A 24,185-nucleotide genomic window follows, 5' to 3' on the forward strand; every position below is an offset into this window, starting at 1 on the left:
TGCAGAAGAGCTGGGAAGACATGTCTGGTGATTTCCTGCTGAAACTTGTTAAGTGAAAGCCTGGTTGTGAGGCTGTTATTAAGGCAAAGGGTGGCTATTTTGAGGAATCCAAGATTTAGAGACAATTTTCAATTTTCTTGAACATTGCTTTGATACTCCTTATGTTTTGTATATTGTAATGTGTTTTTATTTTCAAGTATTTACAGAAATGTATACAACATAAAACATTGTCAATTATGAAAAAAACCTAGTTTACTCAAACATTTGACTGGTACTGTGTGTGTGTGTGTGTGTGTGTGTGTGTGTGTGTGTGTCTGTATCTTTTATATCTATTTTTTTTTTCCATAGCACCTACAAACATTTGTGAATAGTAGTTTGTATGCATGCACGGTTGTTGTTGTTTTGATTGTATCTAGATCCATATTGTGTTGATTTTAAGATTATATATAAAACGTGCTGCGCTACGAGTTAAGTGCAACATTTAGTTGTTCAGTTTTTATTTCCAATGTCTTAATTGGCACCTACAGTAAACATCAACCACCGCACTTAACGTGCGAAGCCCTTGTCATAACCAACAACCCCCAGATGATGGCGCTGCTCAGATTCTACATTACATTTTGTTTCAAAGCTGCTCTTTTTTTTTTTTACAACTTGTTGTTTAGCCGGTTCATGTAAACTAACAACATGGAGCAGCAGGAGGAAGACCGAGACCAGAGTAAGAGCAATAGGGGTTTCTTTTAATTATTCTTTTGAAACATGTTAAAAGAAGATCAGACAGTTAAATGCAGAGTATTGCACAATACATATTAAACAATGTGATAGACGTTTTAAAAATACACATCACCTAAGCTAACGTCTTAATGACCCAAATTCATCTGGTTGAGATGTCGGTTTTATTTAGAATTCTGTGTCAAATGTATTCACACTTTTTATTGGTAGTGTTACACTTATTAAAAAGTCCAGCGCCTCTACTAACGTGATTCGGCATCTAAATACTGAAGTAATGTTAAAACTGTACAATGCACTTGTAAGACCTCATCTTGAATATTGTGTGCAGTTCTGGTCACCTCGCTATAAAAAAGATATTGCTGCTCTAGAAAGAGTGCAAAGAAGAGCGACCAGAATTATTCCGGGCTTAAAAGGCATGTCATATGCAGACAGGCTAAAAGAATTGAATCTGTTCAGTCTTGAACAAAGAAGACTACGTGGCGACCTAATTCAAGCATTCAAAATTCTAAAAGGTATTGACAGTGTCGACGCAAGGGACTTTTTCAGCCTGAAAAAAGAAACAAGGACCAGGGGTCACAAATGGAGTTTAGAAAAAGGGGCATTCAGAACAGAAAATAGGAGACACTTTTTTACACAGAGAATTGTGAGGGTCTGGAATCAACTCCCCAGTAATGTTGTTGAAGCTGACACCCTGGGATCCTTCAAGAAGCTGCTTGATGAGATTTTGGGATCAATAAGCTACTAACAACCAAACGAGCAAGATGGGCCGAATGGCCTCCTCTCGTTTGTAAACTTTCTTATGTTCTTATGTTCTAAGTGTAATATTGTTAAAGATATGTACCTGAAATACTCAACCATCCAGTTTTCCTTAAAAAATAAATAAAAAAACAAACAACTCGCATATAGTCTGCTCTTTCTTACTCCATCAGTAATTCCACTCGATATCATTGCATAAACCTGAAATAAAAATGTATTAATGGAGATTAATTTAGTCCAACGCCCCCATTTTCTTGTGCCCCCACTAGTTCTTGTTAGTCGGCTTTACACTATACTAAATGCTATCTTTACCGCACTTTAATGATTTGCCATCCGTTAGTGATTGGTCAGTAATAAAACATGCAAGCAAAGCTTCTGTGTGTGATCTTTCATGATTTTCTCTACATTTCTATTTCAGCATCTGGAACTGCTGGCAACGACGCAGATATCGCTTCAGTCATGGGCTTCTCGGGGTTTGGTATGTTTCAGTTGTAAGAAAAACTCATGGATACATACAGTACTCGTAAATATTTATAGCAACCTGTTATGACGGTGCAGCACAGGGAGGTAGCTATGGGAGAATGCAATAGTGTGTTAATTAGTGTAGCTCGTATGCGCGTTATGTTTCACACTCATCCTTTCAAGAGAAAACTGCTTTCTAGGCTCTTTAAACCCCCCCCCCCCCCCCCCCCCCCCCCCCCCCCCCCCCCCCCCCCCCCAAAAAAAAAAAAAAAAAAAAAAAAAAAAAAAAAAATCGGTATTTGTCAGAAATAGCAGTCATCTTAATTGATTGTTGTACTCTTGTTGTTTAGAATCACTTAGTATGTCGTTTTATGTACTTTCTATGTCAGTTTCAGTCCTCACATTGTGGCGACAAATAAAAAACAAAACAAAAAAAACTCACTCGGATGTCTAAAAACTCACTCTGATGTCTGTGGATGTAAGCAATACTGGAAAGTCAAAGAAATGCCAACTAGGACTGTAGGACAAGTGTGGAATGTATTACATCCACTGGGAGCAGTGTTGCATGGTGATAGGTTAATGATTAAACACTGGTCTTACGTTTTAGGCAGTTTCACTCTGGACCAAACTGGTGTGCTCCAGCTACTTTCTACAATTGTTGAGTGTTATTGATAAGTACTATAATAATAACTCGGAACAGGAGTAAAAAAGGGATAAGCTGTTTTTAATAAACTGTTCTCTGCCATAATGATTTGCACGGAATGCCTTTGAGCTATAATAAAACACAACTCTGAGGGAATTTAACTGGAATGCAACTGTTGACCTATATTGATATATTTTAAAAAAAGCAATCCCTTGCCAGATTTTTGATCAAATAGATATATGTAATGTTTTCTTTCTGAAGGAAAAAAAGCCCGGACGTTTGATCTGGATGCAATATTTGAGCAGACCAGAAGAACTGCAATTGAAAGAAGCCAGAAAGTCATGGGTAAGTCTTCAAAACTGACTCTAGATTGCTGTTTGAAGAATACTTTTTCTGGCAAATTTGGTCTAAAAAGTATGCAAACTTGCTTAATGACACAGTTCTGTGACTTAGTCAGGGTTTTTTAAATTATAGTAACTTTAGTATGGGAAAGTGTAGATATGTTAAACAATCTTATTGATTCTGTTCTTAGAGCAGCAAGAAATGAAAGAAGCTGAAAAGCAGAAGCAGGCGTTAATGAGAGGGGATTCTCATGCTGGCAAGGCTTCTGTTTCTGGTGGTAAAGGACACCCTGCTATGTCATCTTCCAGGTAAGAAAGATATTGAATATAACTGCCTTTTTAAAGCCAAGTCTTTACAGTATTAGTATGTATTGGTAGGTAAATGTATTATATATTTATTGCTAAACTGTATGATATGACATTAGTCATCACTGTGATATAAAACTGCTGAATGTGAAACATTTTGGAAACTAAAATGTGTAGCCATAATTGCTGTTTCTTTAGTGACTCCTCAAGTGAGTATTTAATTTCTTCTCTAATAAGAATAATTGTATGCACTGCAGTTTATAGTTCATTACACACTGAATTGGTTCTGTCATTTGCCATCCATAATGTGTAAATGTGATGGGGTTGCTCCATGTGAAATCAACATACCAGAATTGCCATCTTAGATTCAGGAGATACTAGCTGAGGGAATGAGTCCATAGGAAAAGTAAAGCAAACCACCTTTTGTATAAATACATTTTATTCTATTTGAGCTACATATACAGTGTGCTTTTCATTAGTGCATCACTCAAAAATAATATATAATCCCATCACACCAATCAATCTTTGTCCTTTGACCTTGATTGCCAAAAAAAAAGCCTGTTTTGATTTGAAATCAGATGTGTTCTATTCTGTCGCCCAGTAAGGTGCTGTGACAAGTGTGAGTGATGTAGTAAATACAAAGACAGTCCAAACAGTGAGGTTCTCCCAAAAAGTCTGTTTTTTTAACAAACAACAAAAAAGAGCCACCCCTCCTACCAGCAGTGGTATGTGGAGGAACACGGCGAGTGTTCACACTTAAAAACAAAAACAACAATTGTATTCCCACGTCCGGTTCACGAAAGTGTGCTCTTCAAAATCGGGTCCATGGTGTGTGCTGATGTTGTGTGGTGAGGGAAGTGTTCAGTGCTTTGTGGACTGGCTCTGTGGCTGCAGCTCCTTGCTCTCACTCCTCCTCTGCAACAACAAAACAAACACGTAATACAGAAAACAACAAACACAGCTCTGGCTGTCACTTACTTTAAAGCAGCTGATAAAATATAAAACTGAGATTTTTTTCCCATGGTACGCTTCCTATAGTTACTGAGATGTAGTAATCCTATAGTAGCTGTCGTTTAATTCGTTTTCAACAGTTGTCAATTTATTGTTATGTAATTATTTAGATTTAGTTTCTTTCACTGCTGTCGTGCGATTGTCGAGTTTTAATTGAGTGAACCCTGCTGAACCCCACATGACTCCCATGTAAAGGTGATGTTGCAGCTGAAGAGTTTTAAATAAATACATATGGGTTCTTAGTTTTGTAAAATAAATTATCTTACCTATCGTTAATTGCCAAGGTGCTATTTCAAATTAGATCTTCAATATCAGTGGATCTTTTAATGGTTAAACAAATAGTATTAATTTAAAAGAAAGTATACTGTGGGTGGTGTTCTAGCAGCCAGTAAGTAGCCCAAATGGTATCTAAAGTCTGTACACAAGTCTAAGTTCACACATTTTTAAAGCAGTCCGCTTTGGGTGAACAAGAATTGATTTAAGATCAGCAGTCACACTATCCCTGCGTAAATGCACATTCCAAGCTTGAACCTGCGAGATGAAAAATGTTCCTTTTAAATTCTAATACATTCTTTCCTTTCATGAAAGAGCTCAATCCGACAACAGCAGCAGCAGCGATAGTGAAGATGATTCAGAGGACAAATTGATTGGCCCCCCTCCCCCAGGTCAGCTGTCTAGTCGAAGAGCAGCAGAGGAGGATGAAGAATTTGTGGGGCCTCCTCTTCCTCCCGGGTACAAAGACAGTGATGAGGAGGAGGATGAGGGGGAAGATGATGTAAGTTTATCCAGTTTTGATGTTTTTTAGTATTTGTCCAGTAACTAAGACTTTCAGTCTACCACCTCTGATCTACACCAAACTCTGATCACAGTTTTGAATTGTTCCAGTTGTAGTAATTAAGGCCACAATGGGAACAGAGATCTAGACTGGAATAGCCATGGTAGCTTACCCTTAACCGTTTTATCACACTGGATCAGTTTCCAGCCCAAATCAGATCACGTGTTTTTGTAAGGTTGAGCGAAAGTGCAGTGTAAAATCAAGCCAGTGGTCACTTCTGGTTCTCTGATCAAGAGTTCCAGCTAGAGCAGCAATCAAACAGCAAGTTGCTTGTTTTGTTACTCTGCCACACAGGCTTGGGCTCTTTACTTGGGGATCTGGTGTGTGCTTGGCACTACTAGACAGTGACTCATGCAGCCTGACTGCTTTTGTCATCAGCTCTTTCTGTTTTTGCTGCATAAGAGCTCAGTCAGGATGCAGGTGAAGATGGTGGAACATCTGGGTTGGTGTTCTGCAGTTTCTGCTTTCAGGCACAGACCTTTTTACCAGATAGACAAATAGGAACAATAAAAATGAAACTTACTATTTACATTTGTTTAATGCCTACTGTCCTACAAGTTTGAATGTACAGACTTTTTAATGTAACAGATTTATTGTCAAAAATAGTTTTCTAAAGCATTGTACAAACAGCAGAAATGATCACATTACTGTGCATATGGATATTGCTTTTGGCTTCTCAATGTATTATGCCCTGCTGGGAATGCATATCCTTGTAAATGGAGGAATTGTGGAAGTGTTATTCTTCTGTAATTTACTAAAAAAAGAACTGTTTATTGAATTGTGATTATACAGGGTTAGGACATTCTTTAGCACATGTAATTGAGAGTATGGTGTTTAGTTTGTCTATACTTACTGTATGTCAAACTTACAATTTGTACAATGTCTGTCTTTATGTATGCCACATTCTTTAGACTGATTAGAACTAAAGTAACATTAGCTCGCGTCTCTCCATCTTCACCACTCATCGACTCATGTCGATTGATCTCTTAATTTTTGTTTTAATTAATGTATTACATTTTATCACAAAGATTGGAAACATTGTATCTTTTCTTACAATATTGGGGAACTGCTACTTACAATTAAAGCTAGAATATGGCATGAGGATTTCTGATTTCTATGATTTCTCTGAAGTGAGTTGATGACAAAGCTGTTGCTTGAGGTGTTGCAATTGCTAAATGCAATTAAATATGTAATGTAGGTTTATTAAATAGTTTCAACAAAGTGGTACTTAACCTTTTTCAGTGTTACACAACACTGTGTGTATATATATATATATATATATATATATATATATATATATATATATATATATATATATATATATATATAAATTAATTAGTGCCTATAGAAAGTCTACACTCCCTTGAACTTTTTTCACATTTTGCTGTGTCAGTGCCTCAGAGTTTCATGCATTTAAAAGAGGATTTTTTTCCACTTATCTACACACCATACTCCACACTGTTAAGAGGAAAACAAGTTTTTATTGAGAGAAAAAAATTATATATTAAATACAAAACTGAAAGATCATAATTGGATAAGTCTCCACCCCCCCTGAGTTAATACTTGGTGGAGCACCTTTGGCAGCAATTACAGCTGTGAGTCTGTTTGGATAGGTCTCTACCAACTTTGCACACCTGTATTTGGCAATATTTGACCATTCTTCTTTACAAAACTGTTCAAGCTCTGTCAAGTTCCTTGGGGAGCGTTGATGGACAGCAGTCTTCAAGTCATGCCACAAATTCTTGATTTGATTTAGGTCGGGGCTCTGACTGGGCCTCTCAAGGACATTTACCTTTTTGTTCCTTATCTACTCCAGTGTAGCTTTGGCTGTGTGCTTTGGGGGAGTATTTTTTTTTTTTTTTGCATACTTCAAACGGGATTCAAGGTGGGCTTTCTTGAATAATGGCTTCCTTCTTGCCACCCTACCATACAAGCCAGATTTGTGGAGTGCTTGGGGATATTGTTGTCACATGCACGTCTTGGCCATAAAAGCCTGTAGCTCTTTGCTTGTTGAGTCTTTGCTTTGAAATGCACTACCCAGCAGAGGGAAACTACAGGAACTACTGAATTTATCCTGAAATTATGTGAATCACTACAATTTAACACAGGTGGAGGCCACTTAACTTGGTGTGGGATTTTGAAGGCGATTGGTTACACCTGAGCTAATTTAGGATTGCTATTACAAGGGGGGTGGATACTTAGCCAACCAAGCTATTTAAGTTTGTATTTTTTATTAATGTTCTACAAGTATCTGGAATATTTTTTTCACTTTGAAGTTGTGGGGTAGGATGTGTAGATAAATGAAAAAAAATAAATAATGCATTTTAATTCCAGGCTATAAGGCAACAAAAGGTGAACATTTTTAAAGGGGGTGTAGACTTTCTATAGACACTATAATAAAAATGGTCAGTTTTTCCTATAATCATTGAAATTCCTATGCTGACCAAAGGGCCACAGTGAACTGAACAGTATAAATTAGTTCTCAAGCCTGGATGTTCTACATGTATATGAAGTCATAATAAAAAAAATAATTCATAAGAAAAGGCAGATTCAATTTCATTGTGTGTTGTAATATAAGATTAACTGGGTGGCGTTTCCTGATTACATAACCCAACATTTTCAAGATGCTTGAGTAATAAATGTGCAAGAAGTTAAGAACAGTGGGCTGGGAATTTAAAACTGAGTGCAGTGAGGTCTAGGTTTATCCAGTGGGACCTGGTTTGTTTGCAGCAGGGCGTCTGCAGTTTGTTGAATATATAGTTTTTGATTTTACAAACAAGTGTGTAATAAAAAAGGATTGCCCTTAAAATGCTTGTCACATTTGCAGGTGTGTATTATGAGTTTCAAGGAACACCAGGTTTGCTGCTGATGGGATCCAGATGCTGAGTTCTTCTGGGCATGTCATTTTGTTCTTAGAGAGAGTTTGGCATGTGATCAGTTATGATATTGATAGTTTTAACACAATACTGCAGTCCATCCTGGCTTTGTCCACAGAAATGTAGCAGATATAGAAACACAAACCTAAAAAAGATGTTGGTACAGCCTTACAGTACATAGTGCTGTCTTTTGAGCACCAGGGACTGGTATGTCAGTTTTATTAAATTTTGCTGCAGTCTGAGGCTGCGCTAAGAGGTATTGGCGTTGGGCCTGACAGTGGCAATAGACAGGATTCTGGGCCTGCCACACTACAGGGAGAAGTTATCGTCCTGTAACTTGAAGCTGTTGATGATTTGCCACCAGTTTGTTGTGGTTTATAAAGTTGCTCCCTTCTGCATGATGTTCTCTGTGCCTTTGGTAGGTGGAGCCCTTGTGCTAGAAGCCTTTCTTCTTGGTGTACAGAGCATGTATGGTTTTTGTTGTCTTTGGAATTTCCTATATAACCCTGCAGATTGATTTGAATATCAACAGCCATGTCAAAGAAGGATTTTGTGCTGACTTTTGAATACCAGCTGGAGCCAAAGAGAGCTGCATCTGGTTCTGAACATAATAGGATTTTGTTTTGAAATTGTGTACATAATACATGCATGTGTATGTTACAGTAAAGGTCAGAGGGAAAGTGAAGCAGAGGAAAGTATCACTGAGCTGGCCAGCCAGGAAGCTGGACTTCTAACATTACTGGGGTGATTATTGAGGGTGCTGTAGAGCCAGAAGCAGAGGGGAGGGAATGTGGGCTCTGAACAGGCAAACAATGGCAATGTTGGGGAGAGGATTGAGGGAGGTGACAACACTCAGGTCAGTAAGTTTTTCCGGAGCGTTACTGCTCGAGTATGGCAACGGTGGTGCTCTCCTTTCTTGTAACGGTAAAGTAAATAGTTCTGCATTTTGACATTTCTATTATGCAGGGAGGGGGCTAGCGGTAAATTGTAAGTTTCAAACTGAAATCTTATTTGGTGATATATTTCCATTTGGTAATAAAAATACTATTAACTAAAAGACTCAATTATAGATTGTGCTCGTCCCTTGTTTGTAGCTGCCAGTCTGCAGTGGAATCAGCAAGATTTTAAATGTCTGGATGTGTTTATGGGAAGAGAGGGGGTGGCAAAGGAAAACAGGAGTGGGGTTATTGAACAGGTAAATGGAAGGCTGCAGTGCTGGAGCTGACTTAACAAAACTATCCTTTAGGGGTAGGGTTTTGGTTATTAACACTCTGGTCACTTCACTGTTATGGCACAAGCTCATTTGTGCAGACCCCCCATCGTTGCTGGTAAAGGAGATCCAAAGACTTCTAGCAGAGTGTTTCTGGGACGGTATTCACTGGGTTAAACAGTGTGCTTTATCTGCTTGTAAAGGAGGGTGGGTAGGGCTTGGTGGATGTAGCAGGGTTGCAGCATTTTGACTCCAGTCTCTGCAGAGGCTGCTGTTTGCCCCTCGAGTCTCTCCCCTGGAAAGCACTGGTGTTTATGAAAGAAACTAAAGTGGAGAATCTGAACTTTGATAGACAGATGTTTTTAATAAACACTGAAAAGCTCAACCTGTCTGTTTAACCTGGTTTTTCTAAGGTTGTTTAGGATCCAGTGAGATTTTTGCAAGGTGACACTATTGTTTTTTAGTTGTATTGGTTTTAGTGTATACCATTGGTATACAGTCAAGCTTTGACCTGGCCAATTTTAGAATCTGATAGTTTTATAAAAATTAATGTCTAGAGGAGTCCTTAAACATTTGGACAGGTGAGTTTGGAAAAGCCCTGAGTTCCTGGTAGGTCAGTTGAGTGTGAGGTCAGTAAGATTCATTGGTGTGTGTTTAATTGCAGCTGTGTGCTGATGTCAGGAGAGTGCCTGGCAGTACTGGGGGAGTTCTTTACAGTTACTGACAGCCTGGAGTCAGAAATCCCAGTGTTTTGGGTTATAGGCTAGACCAGCTGTAGAACAGAGAGGACAGTCCAGACAAGCTTTTGCAGTTTGGGGACAGCTATACCATACACTTCAGTGCAAATGGGGGGGAAAAAAAGAGCTATACAGACTGTGTGAAAATTAAACACTTAAAAAAAATGTCAAAGAACTTCCAGACACATGTTGTCGTGAAAACAAATGTAGGTGAGGCCATTGTTCCAGCCTGGAGGGCTCTGTATAAGCCACCACTGCAGAAGTGAGTAGGACATTTACAGTGGAGAGTGTTGCATACTGTTATGGCCAGTAACTCTTTACTTACCATTATTAAACAAGGGGGTTCTGATAAATGTATTTTATGCAATAGCAGAGAAACAATATTCCATTGTTATTTTCACTGTTCAAGACTACAGCCTCGTCTATTTTTTTTTTTTAAGGAACTGTTTACTGGTCTGCGACTGTATATTCTGGGTTATATACTGCAAAGGTAAAAAGTAGAGTGCAGCTGGCTAATTTCCTCTTGGGTCAGGCAAGTATGGCCATACTAAAGAACTGGGAGAGAGGGGTGATGACAAGGAATGTGTTGCTGGTGTTTAGGGTGCTGCTGTTGTCTCGATTTCACCTATTATGCACTGGTGCATCAGCTGGAAATGTTTCAGAGGGTTTGGGCGGGGGTTGTAGGTGTGCTGTGCTCAATTGTAGAGGGGCGATTATGTATGAACCTGTAAATAAGCGAAATGTGAGGAGGTGATGTGTGCAAAATTAATGCAATTAAAAAGTAATAATATTCACACACTTATATATATATATATATATATATATATATATATATATATATATATATATATATATATATATATAAAGTGACTATGTAAAACAAAAATTTATTAAAAACAAATCTTTAAAGAGGATGCAAAGAAAGAATTAGACAGTGAAGAAAAGTGGATAGACTAAAAAGAGAGATAAAAAGGTCAAGAGTCCCATTAGTAATGACTTACTCTAAACTTTTGCCCAATATTTCTAAGATAGTTTGGAAACACTTGCGGATTCTACATAATTCAGAAGAAATTAAAAAAGTTTTTCTTAAGGCCCCAGTTGCAACATTCAAAAGAGAAGCTAATTTAGGTGATATTTTAGTTCACAGTAAACATAAAAGAATAATTGACAGAATAGGTAGTACAAATACTTACACTAGTACATGTAAAGTGTGTAAATTCATGGACAAAAGTAAAAATATAATTAAACATAAGAACAACACATATCTGCTAAATACTAATACCTACTGTAAAAATAGCAGTGTTGTTTATGGAATAGCCTGTGATTAAATAAAATATGTTGGAGAGACTGGAACAACTTTATATAAAATAATTCAGAACCACCTTTCATTAATTAGAAATAAAAAATGAATGAACCAATAGTACAGCACTTCACCAGTCAATGACATGACATCAATTATATAAAGTTTGTAGTATTAGAACAGATAAAATTAAACAATGCGACATATAGAAGAATAAAAGAAAGTAAATGGATAAATTGACTGAACATGATTATGCCAGCGGGACTCAACAGAAAAGAATGAACTAATTAATTCCAATAAATGTATAAAAGTTATAAATAAAATTCATTCAAAAGTTGTGCATGCTGATGCACTGGGGAGGCTAAATTAAGGCTGATCCTCAGAGCCAGCATTGCATGATAATATAAATGTTTTTATATAAAATAATATAAATAATTGCATTGAACTTCTGATATTTTGGCAGGTAACATTCCACTGAGGAAAATGGTTAAAAACATAAAATTATTATTATTGCTAACATATTTATTTATTGGTGTCTCACTCTTTCTTATTATAATTTATCTGGACATATACAATTGTTGAATAGTCCGTGTAGCATCGGACTCGAAACTTGTTGTTGGAGGCGGGGCATCATTCAAGCTGGCAGGGAGTGGATTGGCTATTGCAGAAAGAACTGAAACAGGGTTGGCAGTTTGACTGGCAGGTTTTGAAGGTGAGTGTTGTTTGGATCCAGCTGATGACAGACGTGTGGACCAATCGTGTCTTCCCTATTGATTTGCTGTCCAGCAGCTGCGAATTGAGCTTTCATTACAGTGTCCTGTCACAGACATGATTAGAGTATTCTAAATAAAATTACTACTCGAATACTTTGATCAAGTTTCAAATACTCGTTCATTTCTAAAACAAATAGAAAAATGCTCAACTACAACTGGAGAAACTTGACACGATATTTTTGAGAAAGGAGAAAGTTGTCTTTCTTACTGATAACTGACAGGAGGTGGGCACACTTCGTTACCTAGCTCTGCTATTGGCAGGGAGTACATGAGCAGTGAAAATGACATCTTAAAAAAAGCAATTTTGAAAAAAAGTTAAACGGGACCGCTGTGCAATGTATGCTCTGCAGCACAAGTATTTTGTTTGTTATGTTTGATAAGAGAACACACCTACTTACTTTCACAGATTTTAATTTAGGTAGACTCTTGAAATGGCAATATCTTGTGACCCAGGGCATTATATATTTTTTCTATCTAAAATAAACCTAAAAAAAGGTGCTTAAGGTAAATGTTGCATCTATGTTGTAAATTATTCTGTGTATAATGTGTGTAGATTTAAGCATTTGCATTATTTTACCATTTAAACAAAAAGTATTTACTTAAAGTAGTCTAGCGTCTGGTAACCAATTTCCATGTGACCTGTAGAATTCTTGAAAAACCTGTACTGTCCAGGTACAGTTGTAAAATATACTTATGTTTTCTTGTATCCATGTTCCCAAACCACCTACCATGGGACAAGAAGACTGTTTAATTGGACAAGTGACTTTAAAAAAAAAAAAAAAAAAAAAAAAAAAAAAAAAACATGGAAAATAAAAATGATGATTTCATATAGATTGATCAATTTTATTTAATCTGCAGTAGTGCTTTATTACGCTGCTGTAAATGTACAACTAGTATCATGAGTAATGAAACTTGTTGGATGGCAACTACGTGGTATGAACACTGGAGGGCAACAGAGGCTTCATTAGGGATTGAAAGAATCCACTTATAACAGGGTTCAATAAGCTATCTTCTTGGCTCAATATAAATTAACTTTCATTTTCTACCAACATGTGGTTTGACTGGCATATAGCCTATTTAAATACAAAGGCATAGTTTGTACAGCTTTCTGACTTTAGCATGGTAATGATCTATGAAACATGTACAAGTATGGGTGCAATTAGGCTGGAGCGCATATGTAGAGGATGATTTATGTATACATCTGTCTACAGTACAAATTTAGTAATATTATATAGGTTAAGATTGAAGGTTAGTGCAGCAGTGGTTGGACATCCAATAGGCTTATCTAAAGATGTTTTTTTGTTTTTCACCCTAATTTTAACAGTAATTAAACTGAATACCTGCACTTGTAGCTCGGTCAGTGTCTCCAGTACAGCCAGAAAAATGCTACGTGGTGCATAGTCATGACCTTGCTCATTTCCAGTACAAATGATTTAGCAGTGTGTCCTGATAGTAGTTTTCTTTCTGCTGTAATGGGGGAGAGGTAGAAATGCTCAAAACCACACAGCCCAGTAAATTGCTTCCTTGTATGGTGTATTGAAGCTGTTAAGCAGCTTTTAAGGCTGGGTTTATCTACCTATGTTCAAGCTTTATAACCTGGCTGTGCATAATGCTGAATGTCAGCCACAACTTAGTATGATTGATGCTGGGGCACACGTGAGCAAGCAAATCCATTGGGTCCTTCATTTAGTTTTCCTAAGTGGAAATGGCAAAACCAACAACTGGTATGTAAAGGCAATTTAATGCTGTCTTGAAGATTCATTTCGAGGACTAAACTGACAGTAATATTTTATAATAAAGGCTATATTTTTATGCTGTCGGCATTGCGCACCAGCAGAATGTACTGCCACATTGCCAGACAAGTTTATTGGTTTTAGTTTAATCACCGCCATTTCCTTTTATTATGCGCTTCGAATGTTTACCTTTTTATGGTATAAGCATACATATTGGATACTATTGTTTGTTTCATAAAGCCACAAAGACCCAAACTGACATTAAGTAAGAATGAACACATTGAGTTTCAACTCCCAACCAACAAAAATGTCTGCAAAAACTTGCAGACACTGTCAAGCCATTTGAAGTAATAGTTGCTGATGTGTATTTGATCATACAATATAAAACAAGTGGAATGCCGTTCAGTTTCGTCAAGAAAGACTGATCCTGTTGAAGTCTCAAAACAGAAGCAGCACGTAACTGACTCTGTTTTGCATTTGACCTATTTGAAAGCCTCTTATGCACTTGTTGGGCACTGTAGTTATCGCATAAATATAAACTGTTTTATATAAAGGGATTGTAATTGCCGTCATATCCTAATATTATATATGCATAACTTCATGCATTCTTCAGTTACTATAAAAACAGTAAAATCATTCACATATTAAATATGTTGCTGCAAAGTTCAATAGAACACTACCTGTCCCAACTTTGAAACCATTCTGTTGAAATGTTTATTCCTAATATATTCAGAGAAATAATAATAAATCATTTTCACTGCATTTTATCTTCAGGCACAGAAATGGGTCATTCAAATCCCAATTGCTTGCGATTTAAGTAACACTGTTTTGCAAGAAAGCTGATTTTCCCCGTCACAAAGTGAAACAGGGCTTGATTTCAAACCACATGACATGAAGCTGTTCTTTGATTGCTCAGTTGTGTAGTTGTCGCTCGATGAATTTGCAAAAATAGGACCAGGTTCTTGTGGAATTTGTGTCTGTGGCAACGTCACTTGTCGTGTCGCCTTTGGTGTGAAGGGCACTATTGAAAATTGATTTTATTGATTTTCTCGCATCGCTTTGTCGTGTTGCTCATTGAGTCGCGTCTGGTGTGTAAGAGCCTTAAGTCTTTCTCATGCGAGTTGGCAAATTGAACATTATTTATCTCGGCTAAACTTGTAAGAGAAATCTCTTTTTAATGTAGACATTATGTCAAGATAATTGCAGCTTTAAATAAATATCTTGTGGTGTGTGCATGTTTGAATTGCTGTACAATTCCTCATGATAAATGATCACTGCAGCAGTGTTTGATCTCAACTAACCTTTTGGGCAAAAGAAAAAAAAAAAAAATGAAATGGTTGGACATCCAGTAGGCTGAAAAAGCTTAAGATACTTTCACAGGTTAGATGAGCTTTATGGAAACAGTCCCCAGATCTGTGTCACTATGTTGAAAAGATTTTAAGAACATTCAAAAGTTCATATGCAGTGTGGGCTGTATTAATCAACCACTCAGTCTATCTCCAGGGTGAAAGATAACTACTCCAGTATGATACGCAAAGTCTAAGAGAAATTTATTTTGGTAATTTTTTTTTCCCCTTGGCTTTGTTACAGCTGGTTTTATATAACCCTCTTTTGTGTTGGGGTGATTTAGTTTGCCTTGCATATCTGTGTGCTATGCAGAATTTAAGAACCGCTCATCCATTTAAGGGAGTTTTTGTTAAATTAAGGAGTTGAGGTGAAGTAATTGGTTAACTGCTTGCAAATTATATTTTGCATCATCTACAAATATTGGATTTGTGTACCTCCCATTATGGTAATAACCATGTGGAATGATTTCAATAAAAAAAAGGTTGATAATTAACTGCTTCATCAGAGTGAAATGGACTGATTTCAAAAGATACCTGATTACGAAAACAAAAACACACACACACAAAAAATCTGCTGGACCTCGTGGTCATCATGTGGTTTCACCCAGTTTCACCACCAGTAATATACGTTCAAAATACAATCCACTCCAGACTAAGGTGCATCCCTAATATGCAAATTTTATTATATTTTCACTGCCAAGCTGAACATTTCTCCTGAGACACAGTAAAAATGCAACGTTTAATACAAGCCTGACACTGACGGCAGTCAAACTTTATGGACGCAAAGCATACGGTACAGCATGAATTTCTGTTATATTGCATGTGTAGTGTAAACTTGGCTATCAAGTTCAGAGTTTGAGGACCTAATTCACTGCATTAGGAAACTTTGCATGGGGGGAAAAAAATGACACCTACAGACATCTGTACGATACGGTACAAGGGTAGAGTAGTCTCCCTGACAAGTGCATGAAAACAAAATGACACATGTGTCTATTGAATGTCCAGTTACCTTTCCTGAGTGTGATTCATAAACATTTCCACTCTCTTTTAGAACATTACTGGGCAGGTTGTTGATTTAGTAATTTCCTTTAACACAAGATACAAGTTTCTTGACATCCAGATGTTCCACAGACCAACTGTATGAGGATATTCTATCATCAGGAAGTGTGGGGCAGTTTGTTTAGATTCTATTGTGCTCAGTAAATACTTGAAGATTTAGCTGTCCAGATGAAGTCATGAAAAGGGCTTGTAACCAGGAGGTCCCTGGTTCAAATCCCAGCTCACTCACTGACTCACCATGTGACCCTGAGCAAGTCACTTAAACTCCTTGTGCTCCTACCTTCCTTACACAGGAATCTGGATAAAGGTGTCTGCTAAATAAACAAGTAATGATGGTGTAGACAGATCTCAGTTATACACAATACACAGGATATTTATTAAACTGAATTGTATTTTTAGGGTTTTATAATTCTCTCAACTAATTAATGTTCATACAAAAATAAAATCCAACCCTTTTAGTATTTCCTATATAAAGTGAATGATTTAGTTTTATATTGGACTCGCACGACATGTCTAGTATCTCGGACATCTTAGGTCATTTCCAGTTTTGCATTATATCTGTGTTTGTTTATTTCTGTATTTAAGTTTTTATAGATGCTTTGTAATTTACCCGTTCTGCTTATGTTTCTTTTCAGCACAAATATATGTAGTCATACTCTTATTATTAGGATAAAAACAATGTTATTAATTCTATATTTAATCCCTTTCCCTACCGTTGCACTTGTCAGTTAGTCTTATTTGTCTGGAATTTTTCTGAAACTAGAGTGGGTAGGTTTAGTTATTTTTTAACAAATACTTCTAAAAACTGTGCTACGTGAACATAACATGCCTGCTAATTGTAGTTCACCAGATAATGGGTAACCTGCATTGTTGTGCCCCTCCTTAAATTGTAGGTTTCTACTGATGTACCATAATTAGTGTCTAGGTGTTTAGTGAGATCCAGTTTGGTAAGCAGAATGTGTAATTTACATGACAAAACATCCATAAACAAAAAAATAAATAACAAAAACAAATATATTAAAAAAAAAAAAAAAAACCTGGAAATGCTACGAGATGTCTGAGATACTAAACATGCTGTGTGAGTCCAAAATAAACTAAATCATTCACTTTACATAGGAAAGACAAAAGGGGTTGAATTATTTTTATGTGAAAATTAATTAATTGAGAGAATTATAGTAGACCACCCTTCTGCCACTTTTTAAATGCATCTGGTAAATCCTCCAAGGGTTAATCAGATCGTCTGTTTAAGTCCTCTTCTTCTGAAGTTGGTACATTTTCTACTATTTTTGTAAAGGGAGTACTTTGTTGTTGTTTTTATAAAATATGAACATGGTAGTTTCAAACAGTGTAGTGCATCTCTGGCTTACAAATGCTCAGATGTGTAAAGCCTTTTAGGTCTAATTAGAGATTAGTAATTCACAGTTATGTCACACGCCATAACAATCTTTAGTTATGTCACAGTTCATAACACAGCTTAAAGGCGCAGTTTGGGATGAAATTGATTGCTAGCATGAGATAATTGCTAATCAAAGCATAAGGAGAATTGAAACCAGCTGTGTAAGTATGATAGAAGATAGGCCTTCCTTCCTGAAACAGAGAACATCACTTTCCCAAGATTTATTACCCCGTTCATGGAATACCAGGCACACCTATTAGAGGTGAAGGTGTTTGTATTAAGGATCATTTAATTGACTTCCTACCACTCATTTGGTGTAGTCTATCATTTATCTGTCATCTTTCTTGCTAATGTCTGTCCACAGCTGTATTTCCTGTCTACAGTATGCCTATTCAGTTGTCTATGCACAGTATGTACATTTCACAGTTGTTTTTTATTGTGTGCTTTTAATATTATATATTATATATATAATGTGTGTGTATAGTTTACATTTAAGAGCCTTTTTGAATTGTAAGTGACAAATTACTACGCAAGTTTGTTTTTGCACCATTTCGTGGCACTGGGATGCAATATAGTGACTGCTATTTTCAGAATGTATCCTTCTTGAAAGGGTTTGGGGTTCAAAAGACTGATACAGACCTTTAAACAATAACATACTTTTTAGTTCTCTGCCTAAAGTTGAACATTTGCATAAAAGAATATGACCACATTCCTTTATTGAAAAATGGGTCAGTGTCTTTTTTCGTTCTTTATCTTAATTTTGGAATGTCTAACACTCATGGTAATGGTGAATCCAATAGTGCTGGCAAACATGTCAGAAAGTTAAGCAACAAAGAAAATCCAGCCCATGTCTGGTATCTGAGTGCAGTGGTGTGCTGTACAGGGTGTCATACAACAAAGGTTCTCGTTCTAGCTGTGTGAAGTAGGCCGGTCACATTGGCTCTGCTGCTCCTATGGGTTTGTGAGGTAAAACTGGCAGGGAATGTTTCTCCTCATCATGCCGCAGCGAACCCCTCTGGCAGTGAGCTCAAGGGTGAATACCTGCAGGGCTAACTTTTGTTCTCCAGAGGTCGGTAGCTTGTTGGCATCTAACCCTCGAGTTCCTGGGTGAAAAAGGAAGGTGGCTTGGTCGGGAGATTGGAGGATGCCCACTGCACGGCGAGGGGGAAAAGCGATTGGGCATTACAAGCTTGGAGGAAATTACGTTAAACGTACAAAAGTAAAAAAAGAATCGCACCAATGCAATGCTCAAAAGCATTATAAGGGATTGGGTTTATGTTGATACATTGACCTAAGTTTTGTTACACAGGGCACTTCATCAATAACAATTTTAGGACAAATCTAAAATATATGTATGATCATGCGCAGGAAATTCATGATAGCATGTGTATCTCAATGAGGAGGACATTGTTTCTTCCAATTGGCTGATATTTCCTCCTTCTAGTTATCATGAAGAGCTTTCTTCAAAAGGTATTTCAAATTCTGCTTTTTTTATGTGAAAAGCATGTTGGTTGTTTGTCTAGCAGTGCTTGAGCTGAATGTACCTACAGTTAAGGAAGTAAGTTCAGTGACATTTCCACTCTGCAAAATTGCTTAAATTCTTGGGACTTCAATTTGTAAATGTAGTAGGTGTGAAAATTGACTTGTGAACAGACTGGTCCACCCACCAATATGAATGCCTCTCCAAACTGGAGACCAGTTTGTTTGCAGACCTTTAGAAAGGTGCTTAACATTAACGTATACAGTAAGCTTATAAGAGTTCTTCCAAGTGTTAATTTACAATGATTTATGGAAGGGATGCTTCATTGTCTTTGTGCTGTTACAGTAAAAACATTTCCTTTTGTTTTCTGGGAAACTCATTCAATTTGAAAGCAAACTCCAGCCCACTCTTAGATTAAAGTTTGGCTAGGTATGCCTCTGGCATACAGTGCAGTTATGTTCAGTTGGCGGGACTGATTTAGTTCTTCCAGTATATTTAATGTGCATCCTTGTGACGCTCACTTGCAGATTTTGTCCATTGATTTCACTTCAGAATTCAAGTCTTGCCCATGCAAGTAAGCTGGTCTTAGCTGAGTGGGGAACAGATTGTGGGGGGGGTGGGGAGGTGTTGGATGAGGCTGGAACGCCAGAATCCCTGGAGCCAGCATTGCAGCCTTTGTGTGTGCCGATGGACCAGGGAGGCAAAACAGGCTGATCCCTGGAGCCAGCATTACACTTCAGCCATCAGCACCAGGCACAAGGATAGCTACAGATGGATCACATTAGTTTACGGTACAAGAAGCTATATCTTCGTTGGTGAGAGCCGAGTCCAATATCAACATGAAATTTTAACACCTGTTCTCATGTAATGGAAATTATATGTGATATATGTTTTATACTTGCAGGTTTTTCTCTGAACTCCACTCAAAAGGGTGTATCTGATAGCCCTTAGCACCTCAGAGGTAACATGGACATAAAGGAGATAGCTGCTTTGCATCCAGCACTCAAAAATACAGCGAACTAGGGGTGGGGCTTGGCTGGAGATGGTGTCCTTTTACTATTCAATACCTTTTAAACCTGTTTTACTCAGAAAAAAATAATTAAAACAGCATATGTAAAATAAACGGTGCGTGTGAAAATAACCTGACGTGCCTAACAAGCGCTGAATAAATGAACTGCTAAGTTGCTATCTCTTAAAACCGATATTGTTTGCTCTGCTATGCTCAACCATGGAGGGGAGTGGTTTGAGCTACGTCACCGCATTCACGCATTAAGGAAAGCCCAAGGCCTGTGTTGGGTTCACACATACCGATAGGCCGGGCCTGAGGCGGCATTGCCTACTTTAGGCTGCATCAAAAAGCTGGTCTAAATTTCACCCGGCCCAGGACCGCCTTTTCGTTTTTTGAACGTTCACACATGAGATAGGCGGCCCTGGGCCGGCCTAAACCGCAAGTGTGAACGGGGTCATATAAATATAAAACACGGCTTGGAAAAATACAACCTCTGATTGGTTAAACAGCACCACATGACTGTGCGTATATATAGTGTATACCATGGCTTGCATACTAATGAGCCACTTCACACTGAATAAATCACTACGTACCACTACATTCTAAATTACATGAGAAATTACCATTTTATTTGTTGCTAGTTACAAAACCACTACCAAAAATGTGTCATTCTACCTATTTACGTTAATATATTTGGGGATAAAGACTTACTGAGTGAAGAAGGCATTCCATCTGAAGAAAATAAAATAAGTGCACCAGCAACTGTCAAAAGTAGACACATAACAGTAGATGAGGAACAGCTAAATGAAATGGAAGAAAACAAAGTAAAAAACAGTAAACAAACTACAACATGGGTTGTTAATGTACTTACACTGGTTTAAAGAAAAAGAATATGGACATTCATTTGAAGGAAAAAAAAAAAAAAACGTCAACAACATTTTATGCAAAGTTCCACTGGGTATTCAGTATTCAGTCTCCAATTTTATATCGCTGAGCTGGACTACATAGATGTTTTAACAGTAGAAGTTTTAACATCTCTGCTAATGGTGAGTTTTAAACCAACAAGAACGTATTCCTGTCAGTCATGAAAACTTTTAGAACAGCAGGTAAAGACAAGGCCGGACACCACCCTGAATCACCGGCCTGGATTTAAAGCATCTGTGGGAAACTGAGGCACTGTCCCCTGACACCACGGTTGGATTTATGCGTAATGTCTGGTTTGATCTTCAACAACAACTTAATCTGGCACGACTTGGATGCGAGGGTGTACGACAACTAACAAAAACCTCTTTTGAGATCTGAAAGGATGAAAATGGACTTGAATATGTGTGCCTCGCATGTAATGAGGCCACAAACTCACCTGAAGATACAGCTTCAGCATCTATTGGTTGCTCCCCTTACTTCATCGGTGTCATATGAAGCCCATGATCAGCTTGTGCTCAGTCCTCCTGAGATGTCATTTTGATGAAGAAATTCGCAATAAATGGACATGTGCAACTTTATTTTTAATAAGCGAACAATAAATTTAATTAAATTTGGGACTGTATTGCACTGTGGATGTATACACAATAAAAGGAATAAATGATGTTTACTATGCCGACAAGTTCTCTTTACTACTTTAAACCGTGTTCTAAGTTTAAGCACTAGCAGTACATTTCTAAAACTGCATTATTGAAATAAACATAATTTAATTGAGTTTACTGAAAACAAAAACAAATGATAAATAATCAGATAAGCCATAATCATACTTTTAGAGCTTTTTAATTAATATCAGAAAGTTGCAGTGTGATTAAGTATTCTGTGCTTTGCTTCTAATTTCCACTCATTCCCAGGACACGCCATCACTGTTTGCAAGCAGTGTCAATAAATTCACCTAGCAAATTAAGTCTAAAATTGCTTACCATCAAGCAGGCAGATGTATCAGACTGATAGGACAGAAGGACTGTGATTGATAGCAAAAGGAAATAGATTGACAGGAAAACTTAATGCTACTTAATTTACCAAAATAAAAATTATTTATTAACAATACGCTGTGCAGCGTCAATCAAAAAATCTGTCGTGTGAACGTCATGTTTTTGTTCCATTATGAACCTACACAAAGGGGAAATACCAGGGGAGGCCGGTTAACAGTGTTCACTTGCTCGCTGAAACCCTTAAAGCCTAGGACACACAAGAGTGGTGTGGCACCTTTTATTTCAATTAGAGTTAACATACATTATTGAGAAAATTACGTTGCGAAAAAGTGGTGCAGCAGCAGAATTTTAGAACGGCAAAATATCGCTTGGTGAGCGATATTTTGCCACTCAAACATTTTCCCGCAGTGGCAAATCTAGGTCTAGCCAGTCAGGTCCATGGTGTGGGATACGTCGAGCCTTGATGTACTTGAGTATCCATCAACATGGAGGAGCTACTGTTAGCTGAAGTTTCTTAGCATCCCCAGCTGTTTGATTATAAAAATAAGAATTTCAAAGATGTTGGTTATGGGTCCAAAATAATGGTTTCCATTACAGGAGAGTAGATTTTAAAACTTCATGCTGATTTGAACTCTGCTGTTGCCAAGATAATCGCCAACTAAGACATAACTTTACAGTAAACTAATGTGGTCCATGTACATCTCCATCCATTTGCGTTTCTATCCATCTGATGATGTAGATATCCTTCTGCCTGGTGTTAATGGCTAAAGTGTAATGCTGGCTCCAGCGCATCAGCACACACAATGGCTGCGATGCTGGCTCCGGGAATCAACCACAATCCCCAGCGCATCAGCATGACAACATACTTACAGTGCCTTGCAAAAGTATTTAGACCCCTGACCAATTCTCTCATATTACCGAATTACAAATGGTACATTGAAATTTCGTTCCGTTTGATATTTTATTTTTAAACAGTGAAACTCAGAATCAATTATTGTAAGGTGACACTGGTTTTATGTTAGGAAATATTTTTAAGAAAAATAAAAAACTGAAATATCTTGCTGTTGTGTGAAATTTAATTACTTTAAATTTAAAAGGAAGTTGATGTGGAAGTAAATAAGACAATTACTTCACAGAGTAATTTTAAAAGGTCCTTTATTATTACACACACACACACACACACACACAGTTACATACACAGATGCTATACTGCGAATAACGATATCCCTAACGGGACACAACCCAACAAGGTTACATACAAAGATTATATTAATCACAGATCAATACAATCCATGAGACGCAACTGAACTAATTCTTACCCTTCCAAGCGGATCGGGAGAGCCCTTCGACCCTGGTAAGAGAAAGCAGCTGTCTCCAAGAAATTACCGAGCAGGACTGCGCGCTAATCCTCACGGCTGACTCTCATCAGAGCAGGGGAGAACCCCGTCCTTTATAACTTACCATGTTAGGCTTTTGCATGCGAGAGAGTAATTGGCCAGATCACTCCCTCGAGGCTCGGCCCTCTGAATAAACCATCCTTTTCCCTAGAACATTCTAACAAAAACAAGTTATATAAGATATGGGGTTATTATAGGGCAAGGGCACAGATGAACTCGAACGCATTTCTAGAACTTTCTAGAACACACTTTTTTTTATTACACTTGCTTACGTAAGTATTCAACCCCTGTGCTGTGGAAACTCCCAGTTTGCACCGATGAAAGAAATTGCCCTAAAGAGGACACAGTTACTTTACCATTGGCCTCCACCTGTGGACCATTAAAGTTCCTGTCACATTTTCTGGATAAAAACCCCACTGTTGAAGGATCATTGGTAAGGCTGTGAATCTGAAGGAAAATGAAGACCAAAGAGCATTCTACAGAAGTTAAAGTAATATAAATGCATAGATTAGGGAAAGGGTACAAAATATTATCCAAGTGTTTGGATATCCCAGTGAGCACAGTTGGATCAATAATCAGGAAGTGGAAGCTGCATCACACCACCCAGGCACTGCCAAGAAAAGGCCGTCCCTCAAAACTCAGCGCTCAAACAAGAAGGAGACTTGTGAGAGAAGCCACAGAGAGGCCAACAATCGCTTTGAAGGAGCTACAGAGTTCAGTGGCTGGGAGTGGAGTAATGGTGCACCAGTCAACCATATCAAGAGCTCTGCATAACACTGGCCTGTATGGGAGGGTGGCAAGAAAGAAGCCGTTACTCAAAAAGTACCGTCTGAAAGCACATCTGGAGTTTGCCAGAAAGCATGAGAGTGACCC

The 24,185-nt window shown here is 37.7% G+C and overlaps 1 protein-coding gene across 1 annotated transcript in view; it reads left to right on the plus strand.

Moving 5' to 3' along the window:
- The first annotated feature begins 664 nt into the window (after window positions 1-664).
- Window positions 665-24,185, plus strand: part of LOC121304909 (WD repeat-containing protein 70-like) — a 141,664-nt gene continuing 118,143 nt past the window's right edge. The window contains exons 1-5 of the mRNA XM_041236335.1: window positions 665-715; window positions 1,904-1,963; window positions 2,852-2,935; window positions 3,123-3,240; window positions 4,837-5,023. Coding sequence (XP_041092269.1) covers window positions 685-715; window positions 1,904-1,963; window positions 2,852-2,935; window positions 3,123-3,240; window positions 4,837-5,023 — 480 coding nt within the window. The 5' untranslated portion in view covers window positions 665-684. The remainder of the gene's footprint in view (window positions 716-1,903; window positions 1,964-2,851; window positions 2,936-3,122; window positions 3,241-4,836; window positions 5,024-24,185) is intronic.

The sequence above is a fragment of the Polyodon spathula genome, chromosome 2, assembly GCF_017654505.1.
Source record: "Polyodon spathula isolate WHYD16114869_AA chromosome 2, ASM1765450v1, whole genome shotgun sequence".
NCBI classification, from domain to species: domain Eukaryota; kingdom Metazoa; phylum Chordata; class Actinopteri; order Acipenseriformes; family Polyodontidae; genus Polyodon; species Polyodon spathula.